We start from the raw sequence: 13888 nt of genomic DNA on the forward strand, positions 1-13888 counted from the left end.
CAAAAAGCATGCAACTACAATTGATGCTAATGCTATCACCCCTTCTCTAAAATACAACCTACAAAATTATCATTAATAAACAAATTAATATGTGAATAAGAAATTATATCTGATACTATTCGATAAAAATCATACAAATTAACATTGATTCACATTATTAATCAACAGGACATTAGAAATCATAATACTATAATATAAATATGTACTTTAAATCAAATTCACAAAAAAATACACATTCCATACTAATCTAATGAAAAGTACAAACCAATTTATAACTCTATAAGAATGCACACTGTGAATTGGAAAAACTGTTGGATAAGGTGTCTAAGTCCATAACTATATTTGGTATGTACTTGACCCGACTTGGCATGGTCCATTTGGGTTGCTCGGCATCTCAAAAATTGGATAGACAAAATGAGAATAAGGACACTTATGATTTGTTAATATATTCTAATATATTAATATGAAATCATATTATTTAATTAGTATTGATCAAGAATTAATTTGGAATTAATTTTGTGATAAAAAGAGGCTAATTAAATATATGAGGATTGATTATGTAAATCTTTCATTCTTATATAGTGGGCTTATGGTCCATGATTCACTAGATTGGGCTAGGACCCATTGGGTGCTCCATGGAGGTTAAAACCCATGGATCATGGGGGAAATGAAAAGCCATGCACATTAGGGTTTACATGGTGTAACCCTACATGTGACACACTATAAAATGAACCTCATATGGAGCAAAATTGGCCACTAATATAAGAACAAGAGGGCTAGCCGATTTTTGAGTGAAAGTGTTCTTCTCTCAAGTTATTCCAAGAGTTGTGGTGTTGTGTGAAACATTTGAGGCATCATATCTGGGGTGCTAGGCTCACAAGGTCTTAAGGAATCCAAGCAACAACAAAGGTATGTCATTCTACTAGTTTTTTTATATTACAAGTACCCCATGCCATGCTAGCTAGGATGAGAACCTTGGAAAATCAAATTTGCATGAATATTAGAGAAAACATAGATCCAAGGTTTCTAGGGTTGCATGTACACCATAGGAGTGTTCGAATGCTCAAAACCCATCAATAGTATCAGAGCCTAGGCTTGTTTTCTTTGTATTGGATGCAAACTGCTTGAAAAAATCGATTTTTCAGCTCACTGTTCAGTGAACTCGCCAAGTCCATGGGGGGACTCGACGATTCCAAGTGAAAATGCATCCTACTCGTCGAGTAGGTTCTTGCACTCGACGAGTAGGAGCCCCTGTGTGCAGAATTTTGAGTTTTGCTGCTGGAAATGGACTAGGATCATTACCCTAAACTGTTTTGGACTTATAAAACTTGTTTTTCATGGTGTAATGATTATGATAATCCATTTTCAATGGTTGTTATCAATTTTTCAAGTTTTATATGTGTTTATATGATTCTTGAAATAGTTGATATGAATGTTCATGCTTATGAGTTTTAGTAAGATCATAGGAATTATTTGCAAATTGTTTGATGATATAATTCTTGATCTAAATTTCATTGATGGAGTCCATAATTTGTCCTCAAGTTATGGATTACCAAAAGTCACTTCTTTAAATTGTCATTAAAGAACCATAGGTTATATAAACTGAAGAGTCTTCATTTTAATAAACCATTAAACTCATAAGTTATGAATATGAAAGGTTTTGAATAGTTTCAAAACTTGCCCTCAAGTTTTGGAATTTGTAAAGTCACTTTAGAAAACTTTAATTCCAAACCCCAGAGTTTTAAAAGTTAAAATTCAACCCTTATACTTTATAGTATTATAAGTTAATAATATATATATATATATATATATATATATATATATATATATATATGTATATGTATAAGAGCAATTCAGTTTTACCGTTAGTAGGCCTCATTCACGAAGCCGGTTTATAAGGGGGGTATAAGGTTGTTGCCTATAAAATGGCAGCTTAATGGGTGTCCACTCTCACCCACCGCTTCCTTGACTGGTGGAGGGGCGTTAGCCGAACGGGTAGGACAAGGACTATAATTCTCATTAAAAGTATAATGATAAATATAAAGTAACTAAACCTTTTATAAATTCCCAATCTTAGTTACTTTAGGAAAATGTGAAATTGGTGCTATCCCATGAAATTACACTTTGTACTTTACCAAGTCGTTGGTGGAGCGTGTGTGGGTAACCGACACACTAACATGGACTAGTAAGAGTGGCAAAGGGTGACTTAATATTTATCATAGATCGGTGGAGCGCGTGTGGGTAACCGACACATCGATTAGGTGATAAAGATTAAGGGTACCAAGTTAATTTGCATGGTTATTCACACCTTGTTTGTGATCCTCGGCATACCAGTCACAAACTTGAGAGGGCACAATCGAGATTTAAACATGCCATTGAAAAGTTCAATGAATCTCAAAAGATCTAGGAGTTTCAATCCAATTAAAACCTAATAATTTATTTCGTTTTTCATGGTGGAAATTAGTTAATCGTCATTCACCTACCTTCAAATATTTTATAGCTTGGATTATGACATCCCTCTTCGAAGTTATAAAGTATTGTGTTGGGTCCTAGCCTTAATATTACATTTGGGTGTCTTATTAAGGATTCTATATCTAATCTAAACTTGTCTTTTTTTTTTTCAGATGTCTTCCAACAATGCTGCTTCTGGCTCAAACCCTACCAGATCCTTCTCTTTCATGAACCTTTGTCGGAGAGTCATCTTTGATGGTTCAAACTTTAATGATTGGATCAGGAACATCAGGATGGTCACACATTACGAGGACAAGGAATATGTCCTCGATAAGGAGCTGAAGGAAATTGATGAGTCTACTGCTACTCCAGAGGATATCTCTGACTTTAGGGCACATGAGAGAGATGCTACCAAGGTGGCATGTATCATGTTGGCCACAATGAAAGCTAAACTCCAGAAGTACTATGAGGACTTTTACCCTTTTGAGATGCACATGGACCTGATGGACCGCTACCATCAAAGTGCTCGTCAAGAGAGGTATGAAATCATCTCTTCTATGATAACAACCCGAATGAAGGATGGTGAACCCATCACGGGCCACATGCAGAAAATGCAAAGGTTTGTGGACCATTTGCTCAAGTTGAATGTGAACTTCCCTGAGGACTTGGCTATTGATATCATACTACACTCCTTACCTACTTGTTATGATCAATTCCGAATGACATATCACATGAACAAGGAGGAGGTCACACTTAGCAAACTTCAAGGGCTTTTGAAGACCGCTGAAGCTGGTCTTAAGGGCAAATCGGTTGTTACTACTCCTACTCCTACCGCCGTCCCTGTTCTGGCAATCGGGCAAAGTAGAGGGAGGAAGAGGAAGACCCCTTCGAAGGGTACCGAAGGAAAGTCTCTTGATGGCTCCTCTTCAAGTGGAACCAAAGGTGGTTCTGTCACTCCTTCTTCCAACCCAAAAGAAGCTCAATGCTTCTATTGTTAGGAAAAGGGGCACTGGAAACGAAACTGCCCCAAGTACCTGCAAGATGTTAAGGATGGGAAGGTCAAGCCCACCCATGCAGTGCCTAAGAAGAAGTGAGGATATGGAGCACGGAAAGATAAACTTGATCATGGGGAATAGGAAAGCTTCACCTGTCACCAAGATTGGAGTTTATTCTTTGTTGCTAAGTAGTGGGTTAGTGTTAGATTTGAATAAGTGTTGTTACTCGTCTGAAATGGCGAGAAATATTATTTCTTTTAACGGTTTGTATAAACAAGGGTTTACTTTTTCATTTGATAACGAATGTCGTGGTATTAATGCTTTTTATAATAATGTTCTTTATTTTAAAGCATTAACTTGTGATGGTGTATATGAAACTGTGTCGGTTGTAGATAACTTAGGAAATAATGTGTTACATATCGATTCTTCCACTAGTTTGGATAAGGCATCCTTGTGGCATTGTTGTCTTGGACATGTCAACAAGAAGCGCATAGGCTAACTCCAGAAGGATGGAGTCTTGGAGTCATTTGACTTAAAGTCAGATGATAGTTGCGAGTCTTGTTTGCTTGGAAAAATGACAAAGTCATCCTTCACTGGTACTTGTTCTAGGGGTGAAGGTTTGTCGGACCTCATACACACAGATGTGTGTGGACCCTTCAGAACCGCCACAAGGGATGCTAACCGCTTCTATGTGACCTTTACTGATGATTACAGTAGATATGGTTATGTCTACTTAATCAAGCATAAGTCAGAAACCTTTGAAAAGTTCAAAGAGTTTAAACAGGAAGTGGAGAATCAGTTGGGTAGGAACATTAACATGCTCCTATCCGATTGAGGAGGAGAGTATCTTAGTATAGAGTTCCTTGACTATCTTAAGGAATGTGGAATTGTTTCACAATTGAAACCTCCTAGGACACCACAGCTGAATGGTGTGGCTGAGAGGCGCAATCGAACCTTGTTGGACATGGTTCGTTCCATGATGAGTCGAGTTTCGTTACCAATCTCATTCTTGGGGTATGCCTTAGAGACTTCCGCCCATATCCTTAATCTAGTCCCTACCAAGAAGGTTGCCAAAACACCTCACGGGATGTGGACTGGGAAAGTTCCCAATTTAGACCACATCAAGATTTGGGGTTGCGAGGCTTTCGTGAGACGTGAGACTCAGGACAAGCTCGAACCTCGTAGTGAGCGGTGTATTTTCATCGGCTACCCACAAAATTCTTTTGGTTACCTCTTCTATAGACCCAGTGAGAATGTGGTCTTTGTGGCGAGGAGAGGGGTGTTTCGAGAGAGAGAATTTATAAGCCAAGGAAACAGTGGGAGGCAAATTGATCTTGAAGAAATTCAAGAGTCAAGCGGTGAAGGAACCTCAAACCCTAGTGATCAACCTGAGGAGGAAACTCCTATTGATGAATCCGTACCTCTGAGGCGTTCCACAAGAGTTAGGAATCCACCTGAGCATTACTATGGTTTTCATATTACTGCGGAAGGTGATGCATTTATCAGTGATGGTACACTGGTAAATATGGATGAACCTAACAGCTTTAACGAAGCCATGGCAGGCCCTGAATCTGCCAAATGGAAAGAGGCCATGGATAGCGAGATTCAGTCCACGTATGACAATCAAGTTTGGAACTTGGTGGACAATGTACCGGGTCGTAAGACGGTCGGGTGCAAATGGATATTCAAGAAGAAGACCGACATAGATGGGAATGTACACACTTGTAAAGCGCAACTGGTTGTGATGGGCTTTACTCAAACTCTGGGAGTTGATTATGATGAGACCTTCTCACCAGTAGCGAAGATTAAGTCTATTAGAGTTTTGCTAGCCATAGCTGCATTTCATGATTATGAAATATGGCAAATGGATGTCAAAACCGCTTTCCTTAATGGAAAGTTGGCCGAGGATGTTTACATGAGTCAGCCAGAGGGTTTTGTCGATGCAAAGCACCCTAATAGAGTGTGTAAGCTTGAGAAATCCATCTATGGATTGAAACAAGCATCTCGCAGATGGAATCTTTGTTTCGATGAGAAAGTCAAAGAGTTTGGGTTTTTGAGGAGCGAAGATGAGTCCTATGTATATGTTAAGGCCAGTGGGAGTATAGTTAGCTTTTTGGTATTGTATGTGGATGACATACTACTCATAGGAAATGACATCCCAACCCTGCAGGAAGTTAAGTCCTGGCTTGGGAAGTGTTTCGCTATGAAGGACCTTGGAGAAGCTGCCTATATCCTAGGGATAAGAATATTGAGAGACAGGAGTAAGAGACTAATTGGACTTAGTCAAAGTACCTACTTGGATAAGGTGCTGAAATGGTTCAGCATGTAGGATTCCAAGAAAGGTGATTTACCAATCCAGAATAACGCCAAACTGAGTAAGACTCAGAGCCTGAGTACGGAGGCTGAGATAGCTGAGATGAGTCGAGTGTCGTATACTTCCGCTATAGGCTCGATCATGTATGCTATGACTTGTACTCGCCCTGATGTGGCCTTTGCTTTGAGCATGGTCAGCAGATATCAAGGGAGTCCGGGCAATGCTCACTGGACTGCGGTGAAGAATATTCTCAAGTACCTACGGAGGACTAGGGACTGGGTCCTTACCCTTGGTGGGAGTGATGACTTGAGAGTAGTGGGGTATACTGATGCTGGCTTTCAGACTGATAGGGATAATTTCCGCTCTCAGTCAGGCTGGGTCTTTACCCTAAATGGAGGAGCAATCACTTGGAAAAGTTCCAAACAGGAAACAGTGGCTGATTCAACTTGCGAATCAGAGTATATAGCGGCAAGCGAGGCAACAAAAGAGGCAATATGGCTAAAGAACTTCATTGGAGACCTTGGAGTTGTACCGGCTATTAAGGAGCCTATGCAGATTTTCTGTGACAATGAGGGTGCATTTGCCTTAGCTAAGGAACCAAAGGATCACGGCAGATCCAGGAACATCGACAGAAAATACCATTTCATTAGACATCAGATATAAGAAGGACTCCTTGTGGTGAAGAGGGTATCATCGGATGAGAACCCAGCAGATCCCCTCACGAAGGGACTGTGTAGGGCTAAGCATTTGTAGCATGTGAGGCGCATTGGGCTGAAGGATGATACTAGTTTTACAGATTAGATAGATTTTTCTAAAACTTGTAAAATGTAAATTGACATTTGATGATTAAATAAAAGTTGTTGTTTATTTATAAGTAAAGTGTTGCTATCTTGTGTCAATTGTTTACTATTGTTTCAATTTTGCATGTTTTAACTTCCAGAATAATTACTTTATTCAAACTCTCCACAGTCAGTCATATGTTGGAAGTAGATATGAATCAAGACTGTCACGAATTGGGTTTGTAGATGTCTTAGATGTTAGACATAGCAAAAGTTGCTACAATATTCATGAGTGCTCATTCTGAGTATTGGATTCAACCTACGCTCACTTATATCACTTCATGGAATTTATCTCGAGTGATCGTGAGACGGTAATATAATATAAGTCTTCAAACCTAGATATATGAGTTGTTGATTATGAGTTGGTTGTGCATTGATTGTACGAAACCGCATCGATAACTTGATGTATAAAACGTGCTTTTGTGTATGATTCAACAAGTAGTTAGTACAAGCATATGAGTCGAAGTTTATCTGTTCCTTTTAGTCCTTGGAGGATTAAAAGTGATATCTGGGCCCCTCGATGATTTTGTTTTGACCTATGTACCGGGCCCGGTCAGAACCAAATTGATGTGTTCAGTTTAGTTCTATGTCAAACAAATCGGAAATCGGGAAACAAATTGCTAGACAATAAGTACGACATTGTTCCATGTATTTGTCCGGCTGATATCTAGAACAGAGGATTATGTGATCACTTATCTTAAATGGCGCATCATCATCTTAGTTTCGCGAGACTTTGAAAGAGCTACGATTGCTGGTCGGTTCCTGAAGTCATACTTGCAACTATAGTTATTAGACTTTTCCAAGTGGGAGACTATTGGATAAGGTGTCTAAGTCCGTAACTATATTTGGTATGTACTTGACCCAACTTGGCATGGTCCATTTGGGTTGCTCGGCATCTCAACAATTGGATAAACAAAATGAGAATAATGACACTTATGATTTGTTAATATATTCTAATATATTAATATGAAATCATATTATTTAATTAGTATTGATCAAGAATTAATTTGGAATTAATTTTTTGATCAAAAGAGACTAATTAAATATATGAGGATTGATTATGTAAATCTTTCATTCTTATATAGTGGGCTTATGGTCCATGATTCACTAGATTGGGCTAGGACCCATTGGGTGCTCCATGGATGCTCCATGGAGGTTAAAACCCATGGATCATGGGGGAAATGAAAAGTCATGCACATTATGGTTTACATGGTGTAACCCTACATGTGACACACTATAAAAGGAACCTCATATGGAGCAAAATCGGCCACTAATACAAGAACAAGAGGGCTAGCCGATTTTTGACTGAAAGTGTTCTTCTCTCAAGTTATTCCAAGAGTTGTGGTGTTGTGTGAAACATTTGAGGCATCACATTTGGGGTGCTAGGCTCACAAGGTCTTAAGGAATCCAAGCAACAACAAAGGTATGTCATTCTACTAGTTTTTTTTATATTACAAGTACCCCATGCCATGCTAGCTAGGATGAGAACCTTGGAAAATCAAATTTGCATGAATATTAGAGAAATCATAGATCCAAGGTTTCTAGGGTTGCATGTACAGCATAGGAGTGTTAGAATGCTCAAAACCCATCAAAAACATCCTACATTCACAGTGTGAATTTTTAAACTACATTTTATATTTAATAAACTCTATTAGAACAATGAGACATACCTTGTAACGAGTATTAGGACAATGAGAAGGAAGAATATTTCGATAAAAATCATCAGAATCTTCATCCTCATTCACATTTTTATCAATCAACTTTTTTTTCTTCTTATCTCTCAAAATATAAACTTCACTTTCATCTTCAATAACTACAGATTCTTGAATACAATAAAACACGGATTTGTATAACACTTTCTGAATGTCCAAGAAAATATTATGTGTATAAATTTCCGATGCATGCTTTTCAATAGCCAAAGGAGTCCTTAGCTTGGGGGTAGTAGTTGTGGACTGATAATCTAATAAAGATTGATGTCGTCTTTGCTTCTCCATTGCACTGTCAAATGACATCATGAACTTCACCAAATTTGATTTATGATGCAAAAAATGTGAGAAAGCATAATTCAGACTCTCTAATCTTGAAGTAGTTCGTATCAAACCAGAAAGTTCAAGATCTCTCATAAAAGTCGGAATCCATAAATCCCTTATTTTAACAATAGTCTTTAACTAGTCATTTTCTTTTAGATGAAACTTATCTAACATTGTTGACCAGGAACTTTCAAAATCTTGTGGAGAACATTGAAGATTCCATATAATATCAAAAAACGTCTTTTGGAAGTCTGGATGGTTATAAACATCGATAGGAATCTAAAAAAAAGAAACACATAAGAATCATTACATAAGTTGAATATTTGATGTAATTCATAGTAACATAACATTTGTTTCACATTATGAATTCACGGTGTGATTTATGATTTAGATTTGTTTCTTTCATCATATGCAAATTTACATTGTGAATTCACAGTGTGCTTTATGATCTATAGGGTTATAAATATATATAGGAATCAAGAAACAAAGAATATACCTTTTCCTCAAGTTTTTGAGTGATGTGCCACATGCATAGTCTATGCTTGGATTGAAAAACAAAATTAACAGCTTTCTTCATTGATGAATCCTGATCTGTTACAATCATCATGGGTGGCTTGACAAATGCTTTATGAAACTCTTCAAGCAACCACACATATGCATCTGCTGTCTCACGATCTAGTAAACCAGGACCAAAGGTAACACAATGCTTGTGGTAGTCAACTCTAGTAAAAAGAACAAATACCATAGAATACCTTTTTTTTATAAGTATTATTAAAATAAACAAATACCATAAAACGAACAAATAAGTATTAGGAATTACTTGTTTGTTTGATAAGTAGCCTCAAATGATAGTACATCTCTAAATTCCTTATAGTTGGCTTTCGAAGTATCATCAGCCCAAAAAAGTCCAGTAAGATGATCATCAACATCTTTTTGGACCTCAAATGAAAAATTAGAGAAACACAATCTTCTGTTTGTCAATATATCCACAACCACTTGGGAATCTTTGACACCAATTTTAGAATTCAAATCTCTATGAAAATTTTTGAAGTCAACTGCAGTCCCTCCCCTAGAATCAAAGCCACCCTTCACACTAATCACCAAGTTATAAGTTTTTGAAGCACCAATGTTACAAGTACCAACCTTATGAATAAAGGATTCATCAAGAAAATCAGTTGTCCTATTAATCCGTAATAAGTGCAAATGATCTTGAGCAACAAGTTCATGGTTGTGATCTTCAACAAACACATAAATGTAGAACATTAAAGAACATCGAAGATTCTTGAACTTTGAAACAGCAGGGCATCCGTTCTTCGTAGAAGAAGTTCTCCATCTCTTAACATCTGAAAATTTCAAATTAATATTTTCATTCTTAAATGACTCCGTGAAACCAGATCTACTACATGTGGAATATCTAATACGAATTGTGCCATCATTGTATCTTTTTTGACTTAACATATTCACATCAAAACCAGATTCCTGACCATAAGTCTTGTAAAAGTCAAGACCAATGTCCAACGAATCAAACAACAATCCTTTGAAAGGCTTCTTATGTATCAACTTATCATAACGAACAAGCTCAAAAGACTCAGTATTGTAGAGCTCAAAATCAAAACTATAACGAGAATTACTGCTATTTGAATGATCAATATTCATACTTGAAGATGATTGATCATGAACTGCAAAAGCAAAAAAAAACATATATTTTATTACATTACATAGAAAATGTGAGATTTAAATTAAGAAAAAAAACTTATGTGACTATTCATTAATAGTTGAATGCAAATCTGAACAAGAATTACTGCTATTTGAATGATCAATATTCATACTTGAAGATGATTGATCATGAACTGCAAAAGAAAAAAAAAACATCTATTTTATTACATTACATAGAAAATGTTAAATTTATATTAAGAAAAAAAAAACTTACGTGATTGTTCATTACTAGTTGAATGCAAATCTGAACAAGAATTCAGAGAACTCATAATGAATCGGTAACCTGGAGTTTATATAGAGATTAGAATTGATAATGATACAAAAAGGAAACAAATAAACAAGATAATCACAAAACTTTAAAATATATGCACAAGATAAGATAAGATTCTCAAAATCACTAAAAGTTTGGAGATAACTTAAATGTCAGAAGATGCACAAGATAGAATTGATTATCTAAATGTCGAAGATGCATTACAGACGAATGATTAAAAAAACGACCAAAGCAAAAACAGTAACATCAAACGGATATTCAACATACGACATAAAATTAGCAAATTAACAATAAAAACATAACTATTTGAAGATTAAACGGTAAAATCAAGAGAATTTGACAATCAGACCGATACAATAACAATAAAAATAAGTTGATAAACAATGCATCGGAAGAACAGCGGTAAAATGAAAATCTATAATTGACCTAATAATCATAAACGAAAGATGAATAGATGTTAAAAATACCTGATTATTAACTGAAATCTGAAGAAACTATTAGTAAATTGGATGAAAAAGGTTGAGATTTCGAAGAACAGGCGAAATTTTGGATCGATCGGTGTTGAAGATGAAGGACAGTAACATAAGAAGCTAACGCAGACAAACAGGAATATTAAATGAGACACTAAAATTACCAAAATGCCACTCCGTGTTTTTTGGTTAAATAAGGGTTAATGGCCAAGATTAAAAGAAAATAGATGGTTAAGATGGGTTCCTTGGTTCCTTGATCCATATTGGTTCTCTATTGAACTTTTATATATATATATATATATATATATATATATATATATATATATATATATATATCAAGTATTAAATATGATAATAAATGGAAAATATGTATATATGTAAAGTATTAAATCTATCATAACAAATAAATATAATTTTTGTCAAATGTCAACGTCTCATTTAATTTGTCACATGTCATTTTTTCGGAATTTTAAAATTATTTTTTTTCACTTGTCATTTTCAAGTTGGTTGTTTTTTATTCAAATGTCACAAACTAAATTCCACTTTATACTAATTAAATTAATTAATATATATTAAAGTAAATAGTAACATTTTTTTTGCGAATTCCTATATTTTAGGTTTGGAATAAAAAGGAAAAATGCTTTTTAAAACACATATTTAAACTATAATAATAGAAAATATTATCGATTTTAAAATCAAAACTCTTAAATAAACGAGTTAAATTCGTAAAGTTGAAAAATAATTTTATTATTATTGAGATTTGAATCGAAACTTGCAAATCATAATAATAAAATCAAACCTTTTTAATGATACTTTGTAAACAAAACCTTCTAATTATTTTCTTTCTGATGATATTTTTTAAAAACAATGATTATATATATATATATATATATATATATATATATATATATATATATATATATATATATATATATATATATATAAATTTGTTGTCAAATTTATTAATGTTTAAGTATTTTCTTGCGACTAGGATGTTGTATTATTAAGCATTAGCATGATGACTTGAATTCATTATAAGTTGCTTCAACATGTGGTGTAAGTTCCTTGAGTTTTAGTTGTACAAAATTTGTCCCAATTTGTTGCATTATGTTGAAGGATATGAATGTCTACACTTTGATATTTAACTTTTTAATAATCAACCCGTGTAGTACGCGAGTCTCACACCTAGTTTTTTCTAACATTTTAAATCTTCAAGTTTTCGGATGTTGTAAAATGCAACTCAACTGGAATCTTGTTATTTATATTTATCCATAATCCAAATGTTGACTACTAATCTATTTCATTACGAATAAAGTCAATACCTCATTCATTTTAAAAACATAACTAACTATTATTATAAAAGCTTATATGACATATAGTCATGTATTAAAATTTAGTTTCACAAAACAATCAAAGGATTATCAAAGTTTACAAACTATAGGGTTACAACATAATACCATAACCAAATTTAAATCAAACATTATATCTATCAAAGTTTCCATCTAAGTCCAACCTTGTAGTCCTTAGCTTCTGATTCTGAAAACATAATATATTTTAAAAGAAAATACGTAAGACAAAAGTCTCGTCAGATTAGAGCCAACAAAAAGAAGCTAAAAACATAATTTCAAAACAATAATAAACCTCATCAATTCATAAAAAAATCACTAACAAAAACTCATGGGTTATCCCGTAACAAATGGGGAGTCAATACCCTTTTTTGGTTCACAGCAACTCCTTACTAACCACAGGAGAGCTAATCTCATTGTGGTCGATGGAGAGTTTGTACTCTATACACCTTGATAACTACTTTACGAAGAGATGTATCATCCCAATAGTATCTCATTCGTTCCATTAAGGGAACATGTACAGACCTTTCAAAAAGCAAAAAACACATTCATAACATAAAACATAAAACCCAATCTATGAGTAAAACTAATTACAATCAATAAACTGATGGCATGCTAAGCTTTCAAAACATTACTACTAGCAATTCCTTTTAAATCAATTCACATACGAACATAAAGATTCAAGTCTCAAAACATTTGACATCAAATACATTCATATGAGAAGACTTGTTTTGTTATGTACCCATAAAAATTCATATGTACTCACCTTGTGTGATTAAATGAGCTTGATATACATCCATTATCCCTTGTCCTTCTTTGAATCGTTTACGAATTCAAAACTTATGGAAATTAAATTTCCATTCATACATATTAGGATATGACTAAATTCACATATCATAAAAGTCTTCATCTTATGCTTTACAACTCTTTTTTTTTAATAAAAAATAAGGCATATTTTAAATTTCTTAATCCTTTGTCTTAAATTTAAATTCTTTAATTAAAATAGTGATATAATAGGATCAAATGCATAATCAAACTTGTAATATGAAGCAACAACCTCGTGTTAGCTTCCTACAAAGGGAGAGATATTAATCTCTTAATAACTCATGAAGAATTTACTAATTACCTATAATTACATGCTAATCACATGATTAATTAATAACTTGTACTATGCATCAATAACTTGTACTTTGATTAATCATCAATAATATAAGACTAAAGCATGTTAGTATTCTTTGATAACATTATAATCACCTCCATGTAGTAATTATCTCAATCTAATTTCATCATGCAAGAAAATTCTCAAAATAGGGTTTATTAGCTAATATGGACATTCACCAATCTTAATTCATACAAAATATAAGGAATAGAATAATACCTTATTTCCTTCACTTGAGTGGCAAAATCCTTTTGTTTAATCTTGATATCATCTCGACATAATAAATACAACAAGAAC

General features: G+C 34.4%; 1 protein-coding gene across 1 annotated transcript; it reads right to left on the minus strand.

Annotated features, from left to right (window-relative positions):
* Positions 1–46: 46 nt before the first annotated feature.
* On the minus strand, positions 47–13232 carry LOC145157491 (protein FAR1-RELATED SEQUENCE 5-like). Its single transcript, XM_079076523.1, has 8 exons — positions 13199–13232; positions 10560–10628; positions 10432–10479; positions 9450–10308; positions 9126–9351; positions 8802–8908; positions 8270–8744; positions 47–58 (listed from the first exon to the last, which is right to left on the minus strand). Exons 1-8 carry the CDS (start codon positions 13230–13232, stop codon positions 47–49), a joined length of 1830 nt encoding a protein of 609 aa, XP_078932649.1.
* Positions 13233–13888: the final 656 nt, after the last annotated feature.

The sequence above is a fragment of the Lactuca virosa genome, chromosome 2 (genome assembly GCF_052849685.1).
Source record: "Lactuca virosa cultivar CGN04683 chromosome 2, Lactuca_virosa_CGN04683_v6, whole genome shotgun sequence".
In the NCBI taxonomy this organism is placed as follows: Eukaryota; Viridiplantae; Streptophyta; class Magnoliopsida; order Asterales; family Asteraceae; genus Lactuca; species Lactuca virosa.

Bases quoted from the DNA above. Each gene is read 5' to 3' on its own strand.
- LOC145157491 (XM_079076523.1), bottom strand. From the start codon at position 13,232: ATGGATGTATATCAAGCTCATTTAATCACACAAG. The intron at 9,352-9,449 runs GTAATTCCTAAT...TCTTTTTACTAG, and splicing joins GCTACTTATCAAACAAACAA to AGTTGACTACCACAAGCATT. The intron at 8,909-9,125 runs GTATATTCTTTG...TCTTTTTTTTAG, and splicing joins CTCAAAAACTTGAGGAAAAG to ATTCCTATCGATGTTTATAA.